General features: G+C 41.3%; 1 protein-coding gene and 1 long non-coding RNA gene across 2 annotated transcripts in view; one reads left to right on the forward strand and one right to left on the reverse strand.

Moving 5' to 3' along the window:
* LOC138743573 (dedicator of cytokinesis protein 2-like) overlaps positions 1 to 19,237 on the forward strand; it is a 699,740-nt gene that overhangs the window by 671,747 nt on the left and 8,756 nt on the right. Inside the window, exons 44-49 of the mRNA XM_069899077.1 lie at positions 106 to 190; positions 678 to 764; positions 5,149 to 5,325; positions 14,715 to 14,798; positions 17,124 to 17,261; positions 18,201 to 18,328. Coding sequence (XP_069755178.1) covers positions 106 to 190; positions 678 to 764; positions 5,149 to 5,325; positions 14,715 to 14,798; positions 17,124 to 17,261; positions 18,201 to 18,328 — 699 coding nt within the window. The remainder of the gene's footprint in view (positions 1 to 105; positions 191 to 677; positions 765 to 5,148; positions 5,326 to 14,714; positions 14,799 to 17,123; positions 17,262 to 18,200; positions 18,329 to 19,237) is intronic.
* The window catches only part of LOC138743576 (uncharacterized), a 67,823-nt gene that overhangs the window by 19,553 nt on the left and 29,033 nt on the right, over positions 1 to 19,237 (reverse strand). The gene's annotated exons all lie outside the window — the stretch shown is intronic.

The raw sequence follows: 19,237 nt of genomic DNA on the forward strand, positions 1-19,237 counted from the left end.
ATCCATTAATAACAATAGAATAGCAGTTATAAGGTGCAATGCGTGTTGTACCTGCAGCACTGTGCTTTCATTGTGTGTATCACTTCATGTCTTTGATTTCCTCAGCTTCTACAAGGCAAATTATGTGCAAAAGTTTCAGTACTCAAGACCAGTCCGGAAAGGGCCAGTGGACCCAGACAATGAGTTTGCGGTGAGATACTACGTATATTTATTGTGTTAATCAAGATTAAGAAAATCTGTACAGAAACTTGTAACTTTTTTTTATGGAAGAAAGTCCTTTGTTTGTGGTACCAAATTAGGTTTTGGTAGAAGATCAAGTACTGAGTACAAAGTCATGCAAAGACAAGAAACATCTCTTCTATCCTGCTAGGCCAGCAACTTAAATTTATTTTTATGAGAATATTCATCAAGTATGACAACAACTCTCCACCCAAATATTAAAATATTGGATTGGAAGTAAGACTTGGGATGTTTTAATACCACCAATGTCCTTTTGGACCTATATCTCATGTCTTCACATTATAAGCCCCTTTATGTTTGCTAATGCAATATCTTTGTCTACAGTTGAAGAAATCCTTTAGGTGATCCACTGTTTAGACCATCACTTATACAAAATCACTGAATGCAGCCCTAATTCAGAAAGAGTCATTAATTTATCTTTTATTTATTTATTACAGTCCATGTGGATTGAGAGAACCACCTTCCTTACAGTTTATAAACTACCTGGCATTCTCCGCTGGTTTGAAGTCAATGCCATTTCTCCGGTGAGTACCACATCACACAGATCATTCCTGGTTGTGAATTCATCCTGCTGGGTTCATGCTTCACAAGTAGCACCACTCTTACCTGGTAGTTAAGGCTGGAACTGTGCATTATAACACCACACTGAACTGGGAATAGCATCCATGACACCACACAACTGGTGCCTGACCCTATATGACATTTAACCCAGTAACTGTCCATAACAACACACTCACCTAGTAACTGTGTCCATAACAACACACCCACCTAGTAACTGTGCCTGTAACACCATACATAATTGGTAACTTTTCCTGTAACCACCATCCTCAAGCAATAACACTAAATCATCTCCAGGCTTGTCTGAGACCCTGCACACTCTATCCCTGTGTGACACACAAACCAATACTGTATGAACAGATACCAATGCACATTAATTTCAATGTGAAAATATGAGCAATTCCTAAATTACCAGGACAGACATGGATTGCCTTTCTCCTGAAGTTCTAAAAATGTTGAAATGGAATACTGGAGCATTATTACAAGTCTTTGTTACAAGTTGCTATTGCATGACAGATAGATTTGCTAGATAGATGCTCTGCAAAATTAATTGTCTCCAGCTTTTAGTATAACATAGAAACATAGAAACATAGAAGATAGGAGCAGGGTAGGTCATTCGACCCTTCGAGCCTGCTCCGCCATTCAACGAGATCATAGCTGATCTTAAAGTTCAATACCCTGTCCCCGCCTCCTCTCCGTAACCTTTAATACCCTTATACTGAAGAAATGTATCTAATTCTCTCTTAAATATATTTAATGAACCTGCCTCTACTGCCCTCTGTGCCAATGAATTCCACAGATTTACCACCCTCTGGGTAAAGAAATTCCTCCTCATCTCGGTTCTAAATGGTTTGCCTATTATCCTCAAACCATGGCCCCGGGTTCTGGATTTTCCCATCATTGGAAACATCCCATCTGCATCCATTCTGTCCAGTCCTGCCAGAATTTTATATGTCTCTATGAGATCCCCTCTCAATCTTCTAAACTCCAGCGAGTACAATCCCAATTTGTGCAATCTTTCCTCATAAGTCATTCCTGCCATTCCAGGTATCAGCCTGGTGAATTGCCTCTACACTCCCTCCATTGCAAGAACATCATTCCTTAGATAAGGTGACCAAAACTGCACACAATACTTCAGGAGTGGTCTCACCAAGGCCCTGTACAGCTGCAGTAAGGTATCCTTGTTCCTATACTCAAATCCTCTTGATATGAAGGCCAACATACCATTTGCCTTTTTAACCACCTGCTGTACCTGCATGCTCGCCTTCAGAGACTGGAGTACAAGTACCCCTAGGTCTCTCTGCACTTCCCCATCTCTTAATTTTGCAGTCGGCCTTAGATGACTTTTATCTCCCACCACTGGAAAAAGGTCTAAATCCAATTGATGCCAAAGTAAAACAAGTGCAAATGCTAGATACTTGGAGAAAAGTAGAGAATCCATTGGAAGCACTGAGCAGGTCAGGCAGCATATGTGTGGAGGGAAAAAAGACTGACAATTCAGAGCTAAATACAATCTGCGGGAGAAACTCAACAGGTCCAGCAACATCAGGGGAAGAAACCCTTTAGGTCAAAACCCTGAATCATAGCCTACTTTTTTTTTCTCACGGTACTGTTTGACCCATTGAGTTCCTCCAGTAGATTGTGTTTAGCTTCAGATTCCCGCATCTGCCATTGCCTGTGTTTCAGAGGTTGACTTTTCATAACACCCCTCTGAGAGGAGCACAGACCATAAATCAAAAAAGCTAAAGCCAGCTGGCAGAAATTTAACCAGCTTCTATAATCTTGGATCAATCATTCCTCCACAGTGTCATTCAGCACCAAAACAGGCCTTTTCAATCAAATTGTCTTATCTGAGCTAGTTGCACCTTCCCTATTTGGCTCAAATCCCTCCAACCCTTTCCTTGGGCAGCATAGTAAAGCATAGCAATGAGTTCAATGTAATTGCAGCGCCAGCAACATAGGTTCAAATCCGACATCCTCCTTGAGGAATTTGACTTGCATGGGTTTTTCTCCGGACTCGCTCCAAAAACACATGGGGTCGGTAGGTTAATTGGTGTAATTGGGCAACATGGGTTTCGGTGGATGGAATTGGCTTCTACTGCGATGCATCCAAATTTAAATTTATTCATCTATATCTGTCCAAATGTGTTTAAAACTCCTAATTCTACCACTTCCTCTGGCGGTTCATTCTATGTAATCATGACCCTCTGTGTTAAAATGTTGGTTCACGGGTCCCTTTTAAACTTTTCCCTCTCATCCAAAACCTATGCCCTCAGGACTGGGAGAAGACTATGTCTATTCACATTATCTACGTCCCTCGTGATTTTACAAATTTTTATTAGGTCACCCATCAGCTTCCTGCACTCCAGCGCAAAGAGTCTCAACCTGTCCAGCTTCTCTTTATAACTCAAACCCTCCAGTCCTGGGTATTATTCTCACAAATCTTTGTTGCATCCTTTCTATTTTAATGTTATCCTCCCCGTGTCTGGATGACCTGAACTGCACACAGTATTCCAAATTCACTTGTCCAGCTCCTGTACTCAGTGCTCTGGCTGACAAAGGCAAGTGAGTCATCTGCTTTCCTAACTGCTCTCTCTACCTGTTTCAATGAACTATGCACATGTATCCCTCAGTCACTCTATTCTACCATACATTGAGAGACCCCACTCTTTACTGTTTAAGTCTTCCCCTGGTTTGACTGAACAAAATGGAATTGAACTTCAATACACTTTCTCGGCCCACTGACTCAGTTGATCAAGACCCTGTTGTTGTCTTTGGCTTCCTCGGTATCCACTAAACCAATTTCAGTGTCGTCCACAAACTTACCACTTACATTCTCATCCAGGTTATTAATATAACTGACAGACAAGTGTGGACCCAGCACAGATCCATGCAGCATATCATTTGCCACAGGATTTCTCTCTGAAAAACAACCCTCTAACATTTCAATCTCCTACTGCCAGACTAATAATGCAACACTTGCGCCCACACCTCTTCCCTCACCACCATTTTTGGGTCTCAAACAACCCTTCCAAGTGAAGCAACACCACTTGTGAATCTGCAGGGATCATCTACTGCATCCGGTGCTCCTGTTAAAGCCTCCTGTACATCGGACAGTCTAGATGTAGACTGGGAGATCACATTGTTGAGCACCTCTGCTCTGCCTCCTGCAATAGCAGGGATCATCCAGTGGCCACCCATTTTAATTTCCCCATTCCCATGTCAACATGTCTGTCCATGGTCTCGCATTGCCAGACTGAGACCACCTGCAAATTGGATGGACGACACCTCATTTTCCGTCTGGGCACTCTCCAACAAGATGACATTAATATTGGCTTCTCTGGTTTCCGTTAGCACCCACCCCACCATCTCTTCCCCTTCCCCTATCCTTTCCTCCAGCTCTGCCTTCACAAAAACCCAATTCCCCCCTCTCCTGCCCTCCTATTCATGTCCACTGTTGGCCTGTGCTGCTCCCCCTGCCCTTTCTTTACTCCTGCCCCAGCCTGTTTATTTGCTCATAGTATCTCAGGTTAAATACCTTCACCTTCCTGGGTGCTGAGTGACCTGCTGAGTTCCTCCAGCGATTTTGTGTTTTTTACATTCATATCCATTTGGCCTGGTCACTCTGGATCCCATAAAATCTAATGTAAAACACCAAAGCCAACAGACACCTCAGTTGAAGCAAACACACAGTGCTGGAGAAACTCAGCAGGTCATACAGTGTGCTTTATATAGCAAAGTTAAAGGTGCAATGCCAAATGTTTCAGGCTTGAACACCATCAAAGTATGGAAAAAATATCAGCAGGTGCCTGAACAAAATGGTGGGGTGGGGGGCACAGCATAGGCAGGGGGAGGAGGGGTGTCTCTGAATAGAGAGGGAAGGAGGTGGGGAGCTAAGGGAAAGAAGACAAAAGGAAAGGGAAGGAGGGAAAATGGAGAGTAGCTCAGCAAAAACCAAAGAAGATGATAGAGAGGGCCCAGACGGAAAATCAAGCCTTGTTCCTCCATTTTCCAGGTGGTCTTGGTGGAATAGTACATGAGGCCATCAGCAAACATGTGAGCATGGGAGTGGGGTGCAGAAGTGAAAGAGGTGGCCACTGGCAGATGCCTGTCATTGACTTGGACAGACCGAAAGTGCTCAGTGATCTTCCAGTCAGTGCCTAGTCTCTCCGATGTAGAGAAGACCGGATACAGTAGAAACCCCCCCCCACCGCAGATACACGTGAATGTTGGTTCACTTGAAAGGACTCCTGTGAGACCTAACCTTTTGGATCAGATTACCATATGGTATTTGACCATCCCTGATCTGCAGATAAAATCTCAGTGCCGGTTTCTTTCACTGTGTTACAGAGCACCATCAGTCCCCTGGAAAATGCTATTGAAACCATGGAGAAAACGAATGAGAAGATCCTAACATTGATCACCCAGTACCAGGGAGAAGACCACCTCCCCATCAACCCGCTCTCCATGCTGCTCAACGGTATCGTGGATCCAGCAGTCATGGGTGGATTTGCTAAATATGAGAAGGTAAAGGATTGTTTAATGGCTTATTAAGTCATCCATCCAGCAACTAGCAGAATAAATCATCTCGGAGAGGTGATTCATTTCCAAAGGAAGAATCTCTTAGAGAGGAGTGAAACATAAAATATGGAGGCAGCAATTTAAATCTGTAAGCTATCAAGTTCAAGGTTGTCTCATGTACCCAGGTGCAATAAAAAGATTTGTTTTGCACACTACCTAGCAAGTCAATCCATAAATAAGTACAGCAAATGAAATATAATAGAGTGGAGTGACGACAGGAACAGATCAAGGGCAACATTATTTAATGAATGTAAAATTAGTCAGAGACTGATGACAGCAGAAAGGAAACAACTCTTGAATCTACCATTTCAAACAGCCTGCACGTATCATGGTTCACTGCAAGCACATACCTGCTTGCTTCGACTTTATTGCACCTTTTTATTCTGATTGCATGCCTGTATTTTAAAAGTGGCTGCTGGAACAGAGAGACCCACGTGGTGATACGTATATACTGCTGTGCATGAGGGGCTGGCCAGCCCACTGATGACTCGCTCCCGGTAGCTCCTCCCCTTGTGACCTGGGCATAAAGGTCGACCTCCCTTCCCCCCCATCCGTTCATTCGAGTGCATGGAGTCGGGCCAGCTACAATCTAAAGTATATTAAAACCTATGTCTCCCTCTCAATCTTCAATAGAGCGCATCACCATTTCTTGTAGCAGTCCAAGTGATTGATCAATAAAAATGCATGTGAGAAACTAAACTTTACAGCGAATGAAGGGAAATTTCCTGAACATCCAGTGAGGCATCAGGCAGTTTATGTTTAATTCTGGCCAACCCTTTAGAAGGATGTGCAGAATGCGGAAGAGGGTTGCAGCTTTGACACAAGGGATAAGGGACTTTGGTTATGAGAGGATGGTGAAAGAGAGGGAGTGAAGTGGTGGAGGGATTGAGAAAAAAAGGATTAAAATGAATTAACAGCAAAGAATGAGTTTGAAAATGGACATGCTGACGCAGACATAGATGCATACATTCAGACACAGACAGGTACAGCACACTCAAGCAGACATAGCAATGTGCCATGCACGTGTGAGTGCACAACTTTCCACATACATGATTGTACACATTGAGCATACAGATACACACACACACACACACACACAGTCTGGGATAAAATGTATATCTTTTGATGTGAACCATTAATTGCCTCATAGTGTTAGATGAGTATAGCAACATAGAGACAGATGTGGTCAGGGCAACATTTCTTTCTTTCATGCTTCATTAAGAAGAGAATAAGATCCTATTATATGTAATAACAAAAATGTAATGTGAAAATGTAATAGTGTGCATCAAATGTGCTGTTAATGCTCAGGTATAAGAGCACTGAAAGAACATGATGTTGATGGTAATAAAGCCATCCCTGAAGCATGGTTTATGAGGCACTGGAGTGCATAGAATGCAGATAATTCAAAGCACTCTCAAACAACATGAATATGAACCAAAAGAAGAGCTTTTCATGCTCGAACCATTTAAGAAGTGCGTTTGGACTAAGATGGAGCAAAAGAACCCATGATCCATGAACTCGAACTTCCAGTGCTTTCACAAATATAATGTAGACACTGGCCAAAATAAGCAGCGGTTTAGCAATGCTCCTGAATGTAGACTTGTGGGCAGCACAGTTGGCGTAGCGGCTAGTGCAATGCTGTTACAGCGTCAGCACTCAGGATTGGGGTTAGAATCCCAGGCTGTCTGTAAGGAGTTTGTATGTTCTCCCCGTGTCTACGTGGGTTTTCCCCAGGGTTGGCGCCAAGGGGGGGGGGCATCCTTGGGCATTGTCCCCTCCTGGCCATCAGACCTGCCCCCACTTCCTCCTGCGTCTCTAGCATCTAGGTTGACACATGCCAGCGACTCATCACCCACCCCCGACCATGTTGCTAGCATGTGTCAAGCATCTAGTGACACAATGCAACAAAAGGAGTGCCTCCTATCCCACATCAGAGGGACAGGTTGACTTTTGCTAGAACACCCCTCCCCCCTCTCATCAACAGGTCAGATCCTGCGCCCCCCCCCTAACTCGTGAATGCCCCCCTGTAACCATACATTCTGGCTCTGACCCTGGTTTTCCCTGGGAACTCCATTTCCTCCCACCAGGCATTGTAGGTCAATTAAATGTGATTGGATGGCTGAAAGGACCTGTTAAAATGCTGTATGTCTAAATTTAAATTTAAAATTCAAACAAGCTTCCAGTTACAATCATCATGAACAGTCTCACTCTAACTTGGAGCATGTGATGCAAGATACTGCTCTTAATAGCATCTCTGCTGACATCAGCAGATCTGTCTGGGCAGCTACAAAATGTAGCAAGCTGCTCAGTCAGATTGAATTAACAGAGGAAAGTTTCCTCTGTCATTTTGCTGACATATCAATCAATGGGATGCCTCCTGGTAATTCTGCTGGCAACTATCCATTAATGGAGGATTCAATTTGCCCAATGACAGGCCACCTAAGGTTGGTTTGGGATCTCGGCATGGGGGGGGGTGGGGTGGGGGAAGAGATTCCAAACCCTCTCAGAGGGATCTCTCAGGATGTAAATCCTATCTGGAACTCTCTGATGAGCCATTAACATTTGGGGTCAGGTTTTTCAACGGGATGTTTGATGTTTTTCTGGAAGAGCTTCTGCCGCATCCTCAAATGTTCTGGACTGTTCTCTCCGTGGAGGTCGAGGTCTCTCTCTCAGCTTTCCAAGCAGATCTCCATGAGATCTCGCAATCTGCTCACCGCAGCGTCAGATTTTGCTTTGGATCTGTATGCAGTGAAATGATTTCACCTACTTTCATGCAGTGACATCTCAGGCCCTAGGCTTCCAAGTATTGCTGAGACCCTATTAGCATCAAAAATCATCGATTATACTCTTGAACTGATAAAGATCCCAAAGAGAAACCAGACTTTTTCATCTGCAGGAAAGGTTGTCACTTCCACAATGTGAAGCTCACGGTGGATTATGAGGATTATGTTGTCTAGTGGTGAATGCCACTTCTCCAGGAATCTGTTCATGCTCGTGGAATCGGGATTGGCTGAACACTTCCATCATCCAATAATGCCCAGAGGGATAAATCGCAGGAGATGAGGGCTACCTAGCTCCTCGCACAACCAAAAGAGCTAAGCACAGATCCAGTAGCCGCGCAAATCCCGGTAGGTTCCTGAAGATAAGATTGAGTTGGGGGCAGCCTATAGTATCTGCCAAGCAGGTCTGGACATTTCATTGTTGGTATACTGTCCATCAAAAGAAGCCAGATGGTAGTCAGTGGTAGAGAAAAAGGAGCCAAAGTGTCCAGGTTCTCTACTCAGGGCCATGCACACCATTAAACTGGAGCAAGAGGAAAAGAAACAAAGAAAGCAAACTGCTAGAGAGACTCAATGAGCTGGGGAATAAAACAGAGAGTCAATGCTTCAGGTTGACACTCAAGCCTGAGAGGTTCAATTTTCCAAGTGTCATCTATTCCTCCCCTTCATGGATGCTGCCTGACCTGCTGAGTTAATTTTTTTTAAATTTAAAGCAGGCCTGTCTCAAGGAAACCCTGTCTAACTGCTAACAACATGTAATCTGCTGCACCAGAGGTTCCAACACACTGGATAACTGATACAACGGGATAAAGAAGGTCCACCATTCTATCCTGAGACTACATTTTGGCAAGTCATGTCATCTGGCTGTGCTCCTTCTGCTTTTATGCAGACAGAGCCTGAAAAGAGAGTCTATAGGGATCAGAACAGCTAGTAGGTGGTCGCAGGAGGCTGAAGAATAGTTGTAGGACATTTTTTTTCACACTATGAACCATATTGACCAAAATACACATAAACATTTTCCTCTTGAATATACACAGTGTCATTGAGTCAATGGATTGGGCGATGTTCAAGGAGACAGCTGAGGTTCTGAATGATTACACCGGGGCTGTAACAAACGTTATCAAAATAGCCGTGGATGAGTGTGTCTCCACCAAATTGTTCAGGGTTTTCCACAAGCAGAAGCCCTGGATGAACAATGAAATCCAAAACCTGCTGAGAGCCAGGTTGCAGATATTTACAGTAAGTCTGGAGACCCAGGTCACTACAAAAGAAGCAGGTATGACCTTCAGAAAGCAATGTCCCAGGCAAATTGGTGTTTCCAGATGAAAATGAAAACAACGAAGGATACCTGACAGCTGTGGCAGGGTCTAAAAGACATAACCTGCCACAAACCCAAATTCGGTGCAGTTGGAGAGGGAAAATCTGCACTTCCTGATGAACTCAATACTTTCTACTCCTGATTGAACCACAAGAACATGGAAAAACCACCTTTGTGCACTTCCATGTCCCCTGATGTTCCGCTTCTGTCCATATCTGAGGATGACGTGTGGGTTGCCTTCAGGGGAGTGAATCCAAAGAAAGTTAATGATCTGGTCTGGATGGAGTACCCAGCCGAATATAAAAATCTGTGCTGACAAACATGCCAATATATTCACAGATATCTTTAACATTTCACTCCAACAGGGTGCGGTACCCACCTGTTTCATGATGGCATCAATTAAACCAGTTATTGCGACTATTTCCCTTTATAATCACTTGAGTAACACATAGACTTGTTTTGACTCATTAATGAAAAGTCCATTCCAAAGTAACAATGAGCTTTTCACTGTTTATTTGGACTCTTAATATACTTAAAACAATTAATAAATGGACAATAAACTGTTAATATGTTAATACTTTAAAAATTACACAGTCAAAGGAATTATCTGGACTAGCTCCATGTTTTTGGTTCTATCAGCAGAAAAGCAAATTAAAAACTAAAATTGTTTCTCTAAGATGGTCGAAAACACAGCTTTTAATCTTGACTGGAAGACTGTTACTATAGAGACACTTAAAAGAACGTCAACAATCTTCTGCAGACTGCTAGAAACTGGCAAAAATATATTTGCAAGTCATTTTAACCCTTATAATACAGGCCCCTAATTATTCTATCTAAAAATAATAATTGCCCCACAATCAAACATCAGATAAATATTCAAAAGAAAGTGAAAGTTAATCATTAACACGTTCTGCTTCTTGTCAAAGACAGACTTTGGTCGTTGGTTTGTTCACAAAGCCATCTTTAGTTTTCAAGGTATTCACTTTTTTGAGGGCACTTGATGGGTCTTCTTTCTCTTTTTTTATTTTTCTTTTGCGGTTGGTTATAGAAAGGTTATAGAGACTCTCATATTCATGAAGCAACATTTATTTATTTATTTGTATAGATTAAACAACATTGGTTCCGCAAAATCATCAAACAGCAACTTTGGCTTCTATTGCCTTTTCTTGTACTTCTGGATCTAATTTTATAACTTCCAATTCAGACAACTTACCTTGAAGTTTTTTTTAATTAGATTCTCTCTCTGCATTTATTAACTGGTTCTTCAAGTTAATTCCTTTCTGCATCTTCAAGTGTGTCTTCAAGAATGCACCTTGACTGTTTTCCACAGTCATATGCCATTAAACAATGATTTGTTCACTTTCAAAAATTGAATCCCCTTTTTGAACTGTATAAGGCTTTCTTCAATAATTGCATTCATTTCTTCAGCAGTTATTCTTCTCTTTTGCTTGGCTTCATGAATGCTATTTACAGTTAACTCTTCATTCTTGCCATCTCCTCTCTGTTCCTCATCACTTTCAAAACTGAAGAATCATCAGATTTAGTTTTGTTTCCAAGTACAAAGTTAAAACCCCTTTGGTCACTCTTTTCTGGAATATCCAATATTTTTAAGTCCTTTTTCAAGATTTTGTACTCTGAAGGCATTTGCACCATATTGTCAATGAAATGGTCCTTTATTCCATCAGAGCCATTGTGTTTAAAACTTGCTGCAAGATTTCTTCATTAATCTTGTTTGCTGGTGTATCGGGAGAGTTTTGATTGTTTTCAAGGTGTTTAGGAAAGTCTGTCTTGAGTGGTTGTTTCAATGGTTCATTGAGTTTCACAACAGATATCATGTTGACACTTGATGTTGACTGCTTCTGAGCAACATTCTTTCTTTCTAATGGTCCATTGATTGTCCATCTAGCATAGTTCTAATTGCTAAAGATCCATCTCTCCAACTCAGTATTACTTCTATTGGTTCCCGAGTCTTTGGTGAATTTCAACCAATTAGCATCATCATATAGGAGCTATTTTCTGGCATTAAAATCTTTGTCAAATGTCACCACTGATCCACATCATTTTGACATGGAATGTTTCCTTGATGCGCAGGCATAGTCTTCTGGGTGTATATATCGGGAAGATCACAAAAATCATCGCTGGGTATTCCAGCACCTTCTAACCCTGAAACCATATTAGTTTCAATTATTTTTTTGTCCCATGGTTTTCAATAGAATCTTTGTCTTTCTTCCTTGAAGATTAAGCATATTCATAAGCCCCACAGTACAAATGATGCAGTGCTACCTGGGTTAAGAAATGCAAGTGTACATACCATTGCATTCCCATCCTTGGTCTTAACTTGTACAGGCACAATTGAAAGTTTGCAGTTATCTGCACCAGCCCCAGTGAGACCACTTGTCAATACTGAAGCTTCAACCCTGCTTCTCCCATCAATGATTGCTTCTTTTCCGTATTATTTTCCTTAAAGAAAAGTAGTATCTTAGGGTGCCTTTGATTGCATATATCACAGCTGAGTCACTTTTTGAAGGTTTTGCTAATGTGTCCTTTACCCAGACAGCCAAAACATACTCCATTTTCCTTCAAAAAAGAGATTTTCTCATTATGTGTCTTCTTTTCAATCCGAGCACACTTTTCCAAATCATACTTATCATTACATAACAAACATTTCCTCTCAACAGGTGAACATTCATTTTCCTTTATCCAACACTGTCATGAGAGGGGGAAAATGTACTTTTCTTTAATTTTGGTTGAGGATATGATTTGGACTTTTCAACTTCTTTGCTCACTGTTTGAGTACTCATAATTCCATACACTGGATTTGTGACAACATCCAACTGTCCTTTTAATGAATTCCACCAAATCCTTAAATGTAGTTGTTATATGCTATCTTCTTTGGTATTCAACAACTTCTCTATAATATCCTCATCCAGCTGGGTAATTTATCTATAATGTTTACCAAATACTCATATTTTTAGATATTTACAAATTAGAATTTTCTTAAATACCATATTACTGAATTTTCCATTTGTATATCCACCAGAGTTAGTTGATAATATTTTTCAATTGAATCCTTCTCTGAAAGGATTAATTGGAATTATATATGATAGATTATTAAAATTATATTCAGTACTTCATGATAAGATTAAAAACGGTTTGGAAACTGGAACTTGCAAGTCCCTTATCTATGGGATAAGATTTTTAAACTGGTAAATACATCTATATGTGCCCAACATTCATTAATCCAATTCAAAGTGGTGCATTGTTTTCACATGTTCAAAGTTAAATTGTCTAGCATTTTTCTAATATTAACCCTATTTATGACAGAGGCAAATGTGAAATTGCTACATTGACACATGTTTTGCTCTTATTCAACCTAGAAAACTATTGGAAAGAAAATTGTAATATCTTTTCAAAAATACTCCAGGTGGAAGTACAATCCAACCCAATTATAGTCTTACCTTTGTTTTTTTTAAATTCATGATAGGAATCAAAAACTACAAAATATATGTAACCCTCAGGATAAGCAGCTAAGCTCTTTTTGTTAGTTTTTTTCCCTTTTTTTAATTAGAATAGGTTAGGTGGGAATTTTATACAATACTTTTGGTGTTTTTTTTTCATTTTCACCCATTGCAATGGAGGGGGGTCCAAGTTTATACTGTTTGAAGTTTTATCTTTATATTTACATATGTGATATTGTATTTTCAGTTTTGTTCCCTTTTCTTCATTGTATTGTAATTCTTATAAAAACCTATAATTTTTTTTTAAAAAGACTGTGTCGTTGGTTTAACTCATTAAAGAAAAGTCCATTCTAAAGTATCATTGAGTCTTTCACTGTTTATTTGGACTCTTAAGACAGTAAACTATACTTAAAACAATTAATAAATAGAGAATAAACTATTAATATGTTAATAGTTTCAAAATTACATGATAAAAAAATTATCAGCTGCATGTTCTTGGGATATGCAACATAAAAGTACATTCAAAACTAAAATTGTTTCTCTAAGATGGTCAAAAACAGAGTTTTCAACTTTGACTAGAACAAACTCAATCAGGAACTTGAATAAGAACTCTTATTTTTGCACTTTATTGATTTTTTTCTCTCTCTCTCTGTATTGCACAGTCAGTTTGTTTACATTTTTTATTTGTTGACATGTGTACGTTGAGTCAGTTTTTTTTGAATTGGCTTGCCAGCAGGAGTAAAGAATCTCAGGTTGTATGTGATGTCATGCACATACTCTGACAATAAATCTGAAATCTGAATCTGAAAAAAATAAATCCCACTCTGATTACTGCAATGCTTTGTGACAATATTGCTGTTTCTCACCAAGTGTAGCACTTTACTTGGCGCACCCCACTGCCCTTTGAAGTTGAGAGTGGTGGTGTGCAGATCCTACTGACATATCCTGTGAGAACATGGGATTGGTGTACAGCGAGCAATTCCCAATCAAGAAGGACCAAAGCCATCTCCCGTCCAGCTCTTCCTCCAGAGCGTTTGTCACAGTCCCTGATGTCAACTCCCACCAACCCTCGATGTTGGCTTGACTTATTGAAAAACAGAATTCACTAAGCGTTGGATTGTCTGGAGTGTAAGATGGGTCTAGACAGCTACTAGACAGGTCAGTTTTACCCTACTGATTATACATGTTGTTGCAGTAGTATTCCTGTACAGCTCGAGAGGAATTGTAAGTTCAGACTTCAGGTGAACGTGCTTGGCAGAATATCCAATGCTGCAAAGTTAGCATCTGCAAGATTATGACCGAGTACCTCAAAGTCAGAATCCTCCTCAAACGTAACCTGACACCAGTCACATATCCCATCAAACAAAACTTTAAGAGGAGAGAGGATCCTTTTCATTCTCATCAACACCCTTTATCTCCTTCATGACCTTCATCATGCCTGCAGTTGCCACAAAGAAGCCTGATACTCTTCTCTGATCTCAATCCAGCAAAGCGTAGGAACCAGGCTGAACTGAGTGATGCCTCAGTGGGAATTCTCCAGATCCTGTCTCTGGCTGAAAATCATGTTCATTTGGTGTCAGAGTGGATTTTGGTGAATCTGGCCATTTTTTGCAGGCTTTCCCAGAATGTGATAGAATATTCCAGCACACCAACAATGTGTCATCCTTCTGATAGCAGGAGTGTGTAAAAATGGCTGTTTTACTCAAGGAACATGATAATATTTAGGTCTTTATGTCAGGTGCGGTTGTGATTCTGTACTTAAATATTCTGCCTTTTCAGGCTTTCTTCACAGAGGCTTATTCGAATGATCACCCAGAAGACTGGGAGAAACTGGTTCGCTTAAAAGATCTCATAGCATGGCAGGTAAGAATGAAGCATGGACCTCAGAACATCAAATCTTTTTGGAGGAGAATTCCAATTCATAAACTTTCCACAAGGATTCTCCACACAATCCACTTGCACTCTTCACTCCAAACCCATTTATAAACCTGGGCAGAATCTTTGAACACAATTCACACTAAATTTGATATGGAGTCTCTTTGCATGTGTAAACCCAGTCACATATTTCACATAGAAATGTCTGCACACCTGCATAGGCTTGATATAGAAACACCTGAGCACCCAACTTCATCTATATCCTCTGTGTAAAATCTCTTCACAACCATTCACATTCACACCACCTGCATTGATTTAGTAAACACCTGATCCCATTTGTACTCTCCATAAAGAATCTGTATGTCCAAACCCACTCAGGATATTTGTGAAGGCTCTCTGACCCATCGCATTTAGAAACTCTGGACACCCAAATATCTAAATCCAAAACCCATTCACACTCACCATATGGAATCCTGACTTCACATTATCATTTTCAAGTGTTGGATATTTCTTAGAAACAAAATGTGCATGGATGGTTACATGTTACAAATTAGAGATCATGGGTTGCCAGATAATTTAATTGGACTTGCTTGTATTCGCATTCATTCTTTAACAATATCCACACAATAATCCAGCAATAATTCTCCATGTCTCCAGGTAATAATACTGTTGTTTACATTAGTCTTATATTTGCAAGGATCATGCAACATCTCTAATGACAATTTACAGTCACTAACACATAGATTAGAAATCAACTTCTCTTCTCAATCATTATTCGTGATGAGTAGACCTGCTTCCAGCCTCTAATTCTGATAATCAGAATTACTACAGAAAAAGCACCATTTAAAAAAAAATCCCATTGATTTATTGTTAGACCTTGCCACTGTATTCAAAAGATTAATACTCCTTTCAAGATAACCCAAAGTGTCACCTGGTCTAATCCTTAATCCAGGAAGCATGGTAAATAAGACCAGAGGACAGAGATTTTGGGATTGCTGCTCTAAAGCCATATTTTTGTGGAAGCAATGGTGGCTTTTTTTTCTTTAGGAGTCAAAACACATCGATAATTTACAAAAAGAACATTTATTGTTGTCTGGCTGTCTCATGCTGAATTGTTCAGGAAACAGTTCTATCTGGTCATAAAAGAACAGCAAAGCCAGCTCTCTGGATTGCAGCCCTTAGATCGATTTACCAAGCTATAAACGTACGATTGCTTTTGTATTCAACAAGTGCATCTACCTTGCACTAGGTGGCAGCTGATGACCACGATTTGTCATTATTAAGCCACAGGAGGGAAAGCTATCCATCTTGATTTGTTCACAGCAGTTACTCGGTAATATACAGTCACGCAGGGCTGTTCTCGCTGCGAAAAGTTAACAGCTCCACAGAATGCGATGGTGGGGATCTGATCCTGCACTCGCAATTCTCGACGCACTTTAATTTTGGTACTGAGAGCGGGTCATTCTGCTTCGACTACCAGTGGTAAAGGAGTCAGACTGGTAGGGTGGAGGGTGGTTCAGTCCTGCAGTCCAAATTTTAGAAATGTGTAATTTCTGGATTGAGCACCAAGAGAAAAAAAATGTCCAGATTCTCAAAGAAATCCATTAGATTCTTACATGTTTAAGGTGAGTGGAGGTAGTTTAGAGATGTCCAGGGATAGGTGTTTTACACAGGGCTTGGAATACAATGCTGGGGGTGGTGGCGACAGCTGGTTCAATAGGGACATTCAAGTAACTCTTAGATAAGAACATGGATGAAGAAAAATAGAGGGTTATGGATATGAAGTAGGGAAGATGTAGATTGTTGTGGAGTAGTTTTCCATAGGTTCACCCAACATCATGGGCCAAAGGGCCTATATTGGGCTGTGTCTAAACTGGTCTGAATTACACTGGATTTAATTTACTCAATGTGGTCAATGTGATGTTTTATGAAGTACAGAACAGCCAGTTTCACAATGAAGACATCTATCTCTTAAATAGAAGAGATGATCAAGCATTCAAGCCTCAACCAGATGTAGCCTATACACACCCTTGCTGTTGTGAACTCAAACCATACTCACCCCCCATCCCAAACTCAAGGTAAATAGGAAGATGAGGAACTGCCTTCAGTAGTCATTCACCTGAGCTTTGACCAGCTGAAGTAACTCACTCACACCTTTGCCCCCACCACTCCCCCCCCCAACCCCACCAGCCTCTCTCCTACAACAGGTCCCCATCCCACGCTAATGATTGTATTGATCTGAGCTGCAGATGCTTCCAGTGCTGTACCCAGAGTTCTTATGTGCTGAGAAGGTTCTCCTCCTCTCTTCACCAGCTGCCACTGCTCGGAGAAGGGATAAGACTTCACGGGAAACGGGTGACGGATGACCTGCGGCCATTTCATGATCGGATGGAGGAGTGCTTCAAGCAGCTAAAGATCAAAGTTGAGAAAGAGTATGGAACAAGGGAGTTGGTAAGAATCACTCTAGTTCACTTCTGTCAAAGATCAGGAGTGTCCCAGACCATTTCTCTGGTGGATTGCCTGTCACACACACACACACACTAGCAATGGGGAGGGGTGCAAAGGGCACTTGATGTTCTCATCTTGAATCTGTCCCAAAAATGGAGAACTATGATCGAGCCACAGCTTTGTAATAACAAACCCTCAATTCTTCTTAATTTTTACCCAAGAGGGACAGGATTTAGCATGCCCCAGCAGCCTGCAAACCCATCAGAGTTACATTTAGTGCAACGGTTTTGGAAATGTAAAGAGAGCTTAGTTCATTTTAAATGATGAGGCTACTGATGAATATGCAGAGAATACCCATGCTCATTATTTTAACCAAAGCCTTGATTTAGGCATTGCTTATTTGGTCCAGTGACTAATGTTGACCAGGACTTTAGGAGGAATCCCTGCTCTTTAGCAATTAGTGGGGGTAGCTACAAGGCAAAGTGAACTGAGGAGACTATACACTGTCAGTCACTTACACTCCCAGTGGTTTATTTTTGAAAAGCCCACGCTGCACCTTATAAGTTCCGCCCACGGTGACATAATGGCACAGCCAAGTTCATGTGCGCAGCCCGCTTGAGCACAGAAGAAGACGCACCCGGCGGCGCCTTCTTGATGTGGCTGCTCCACTGCCTGCAGCCGTAACAACACAGAGCCAGTCTGCCTGCGTCTTGATGTGCGCTGCACACAGGCACATTTTTTGCATCAAGAGCAGGGCGTCTTGCTTTCCTGAGCAATATCACCTTGAGCAGGGCACTTCTTCTGCACTGCTCTGCATTGTCAACCAAGGTTCTGGGATCAAGCTTTTGGAGCAGGATTTCTGACACACAAATAACAGTCTTCACCCATCTATTTTACCCTAACTCCATGCACCTGCTTTCTCCCCTGGGATTTGTCTTCCAGCCGGATATCGATGACAAACGGACAAGCCGGCCGAGATCCATGCTGAGATCCTACCGACAGGTGTCCATGATATCTCTCTCTTCCATCAACTCCGAGAGTAGCATATCAGCCAAAGGGATTGTCGACAGGTAAACACAATGAGCAGCTTTGTTGCCACTTGTGGTGTTCGGCAGTAATTGATCATCGTGCTGTCAAATATTATATTTGAAGAAACTTTGTGGCTATGTGCATGCATTTTCTGAAAATATCAGATTGCTGTAAGATTTATCACAGTCCTCAAACACTGAAAATCCAGCCATAAAACTATTGAGTGAATCAGAGCTATGGAAGACCAAGAATATATACGAAGGACAGCAGCAGAGAAAGCATCTTTTATCATCAGGGCTATTTATGTATTCTCATTGTAACCTTCATTTAGTCCTTACCTTCCAGTGAATGAAGAATACGGTGGTGATTTCTCATTGAGGCAGAGGGTGGTTAAGTGTTGCTTCAAAGTTCCTTAAAGGAGACTTTGCTGGCATCTCAGCATTGGGATCCTGCCTCATCCAGATATTATGCAATATTTTAAGCTGGCATTCCCTCACTAACCCACCCTCAGTTGACAGCAGCAGATAGCAACCTCTACTCGACCTCGAAGTCTATTTCCCCCTTCCACTGATCTAATGACTATCCCTAACTCCAATTACCAACCCTCATCCCAACCCCACCGTCAACTACACACCCCAATGTCTTTACTGATCCTATTTCCTGCCTCTCTCCCTATCACTCAGGCCCTGTCCAATCGCTAGTTCTAACAACAAAACCAACTAAATCCCTCAAGCAAACATATGTTGACTCACCTCCTATCTCCCATTGAGCCAATCCACAATGAGTATCTTTTAAATATGAGCCAAAGTATGTGCAATTATTGTTTGCATCTTCAGTGGAATGAGTTCTTCAATATACCCTTTATTGTTTTCACTCTTGTCACCTTGAGCTGCAGAAAGAATGTCCAAAGTATGATAGTAGTTAAGCTCTTACTCCACTTGATTAAGCAA

The sequence above is a fragment of the Narcine bancroftii genome, chromosome 9, assembly GCF_036971445.1.
Source record: "Narcine bancroftii isolate sNarBan1 chromosome 9, sNarBan1.hap1, whole genome shotgun sequence".
In the NCBI taxonomy this organism is placed as follows: domain Eukaryota; kingdom Metazoa; phylum Chordata; class Chondrichthyes; order Torpediniformes; family Narcinidae; genus Narcine; species Narcine bancroftii.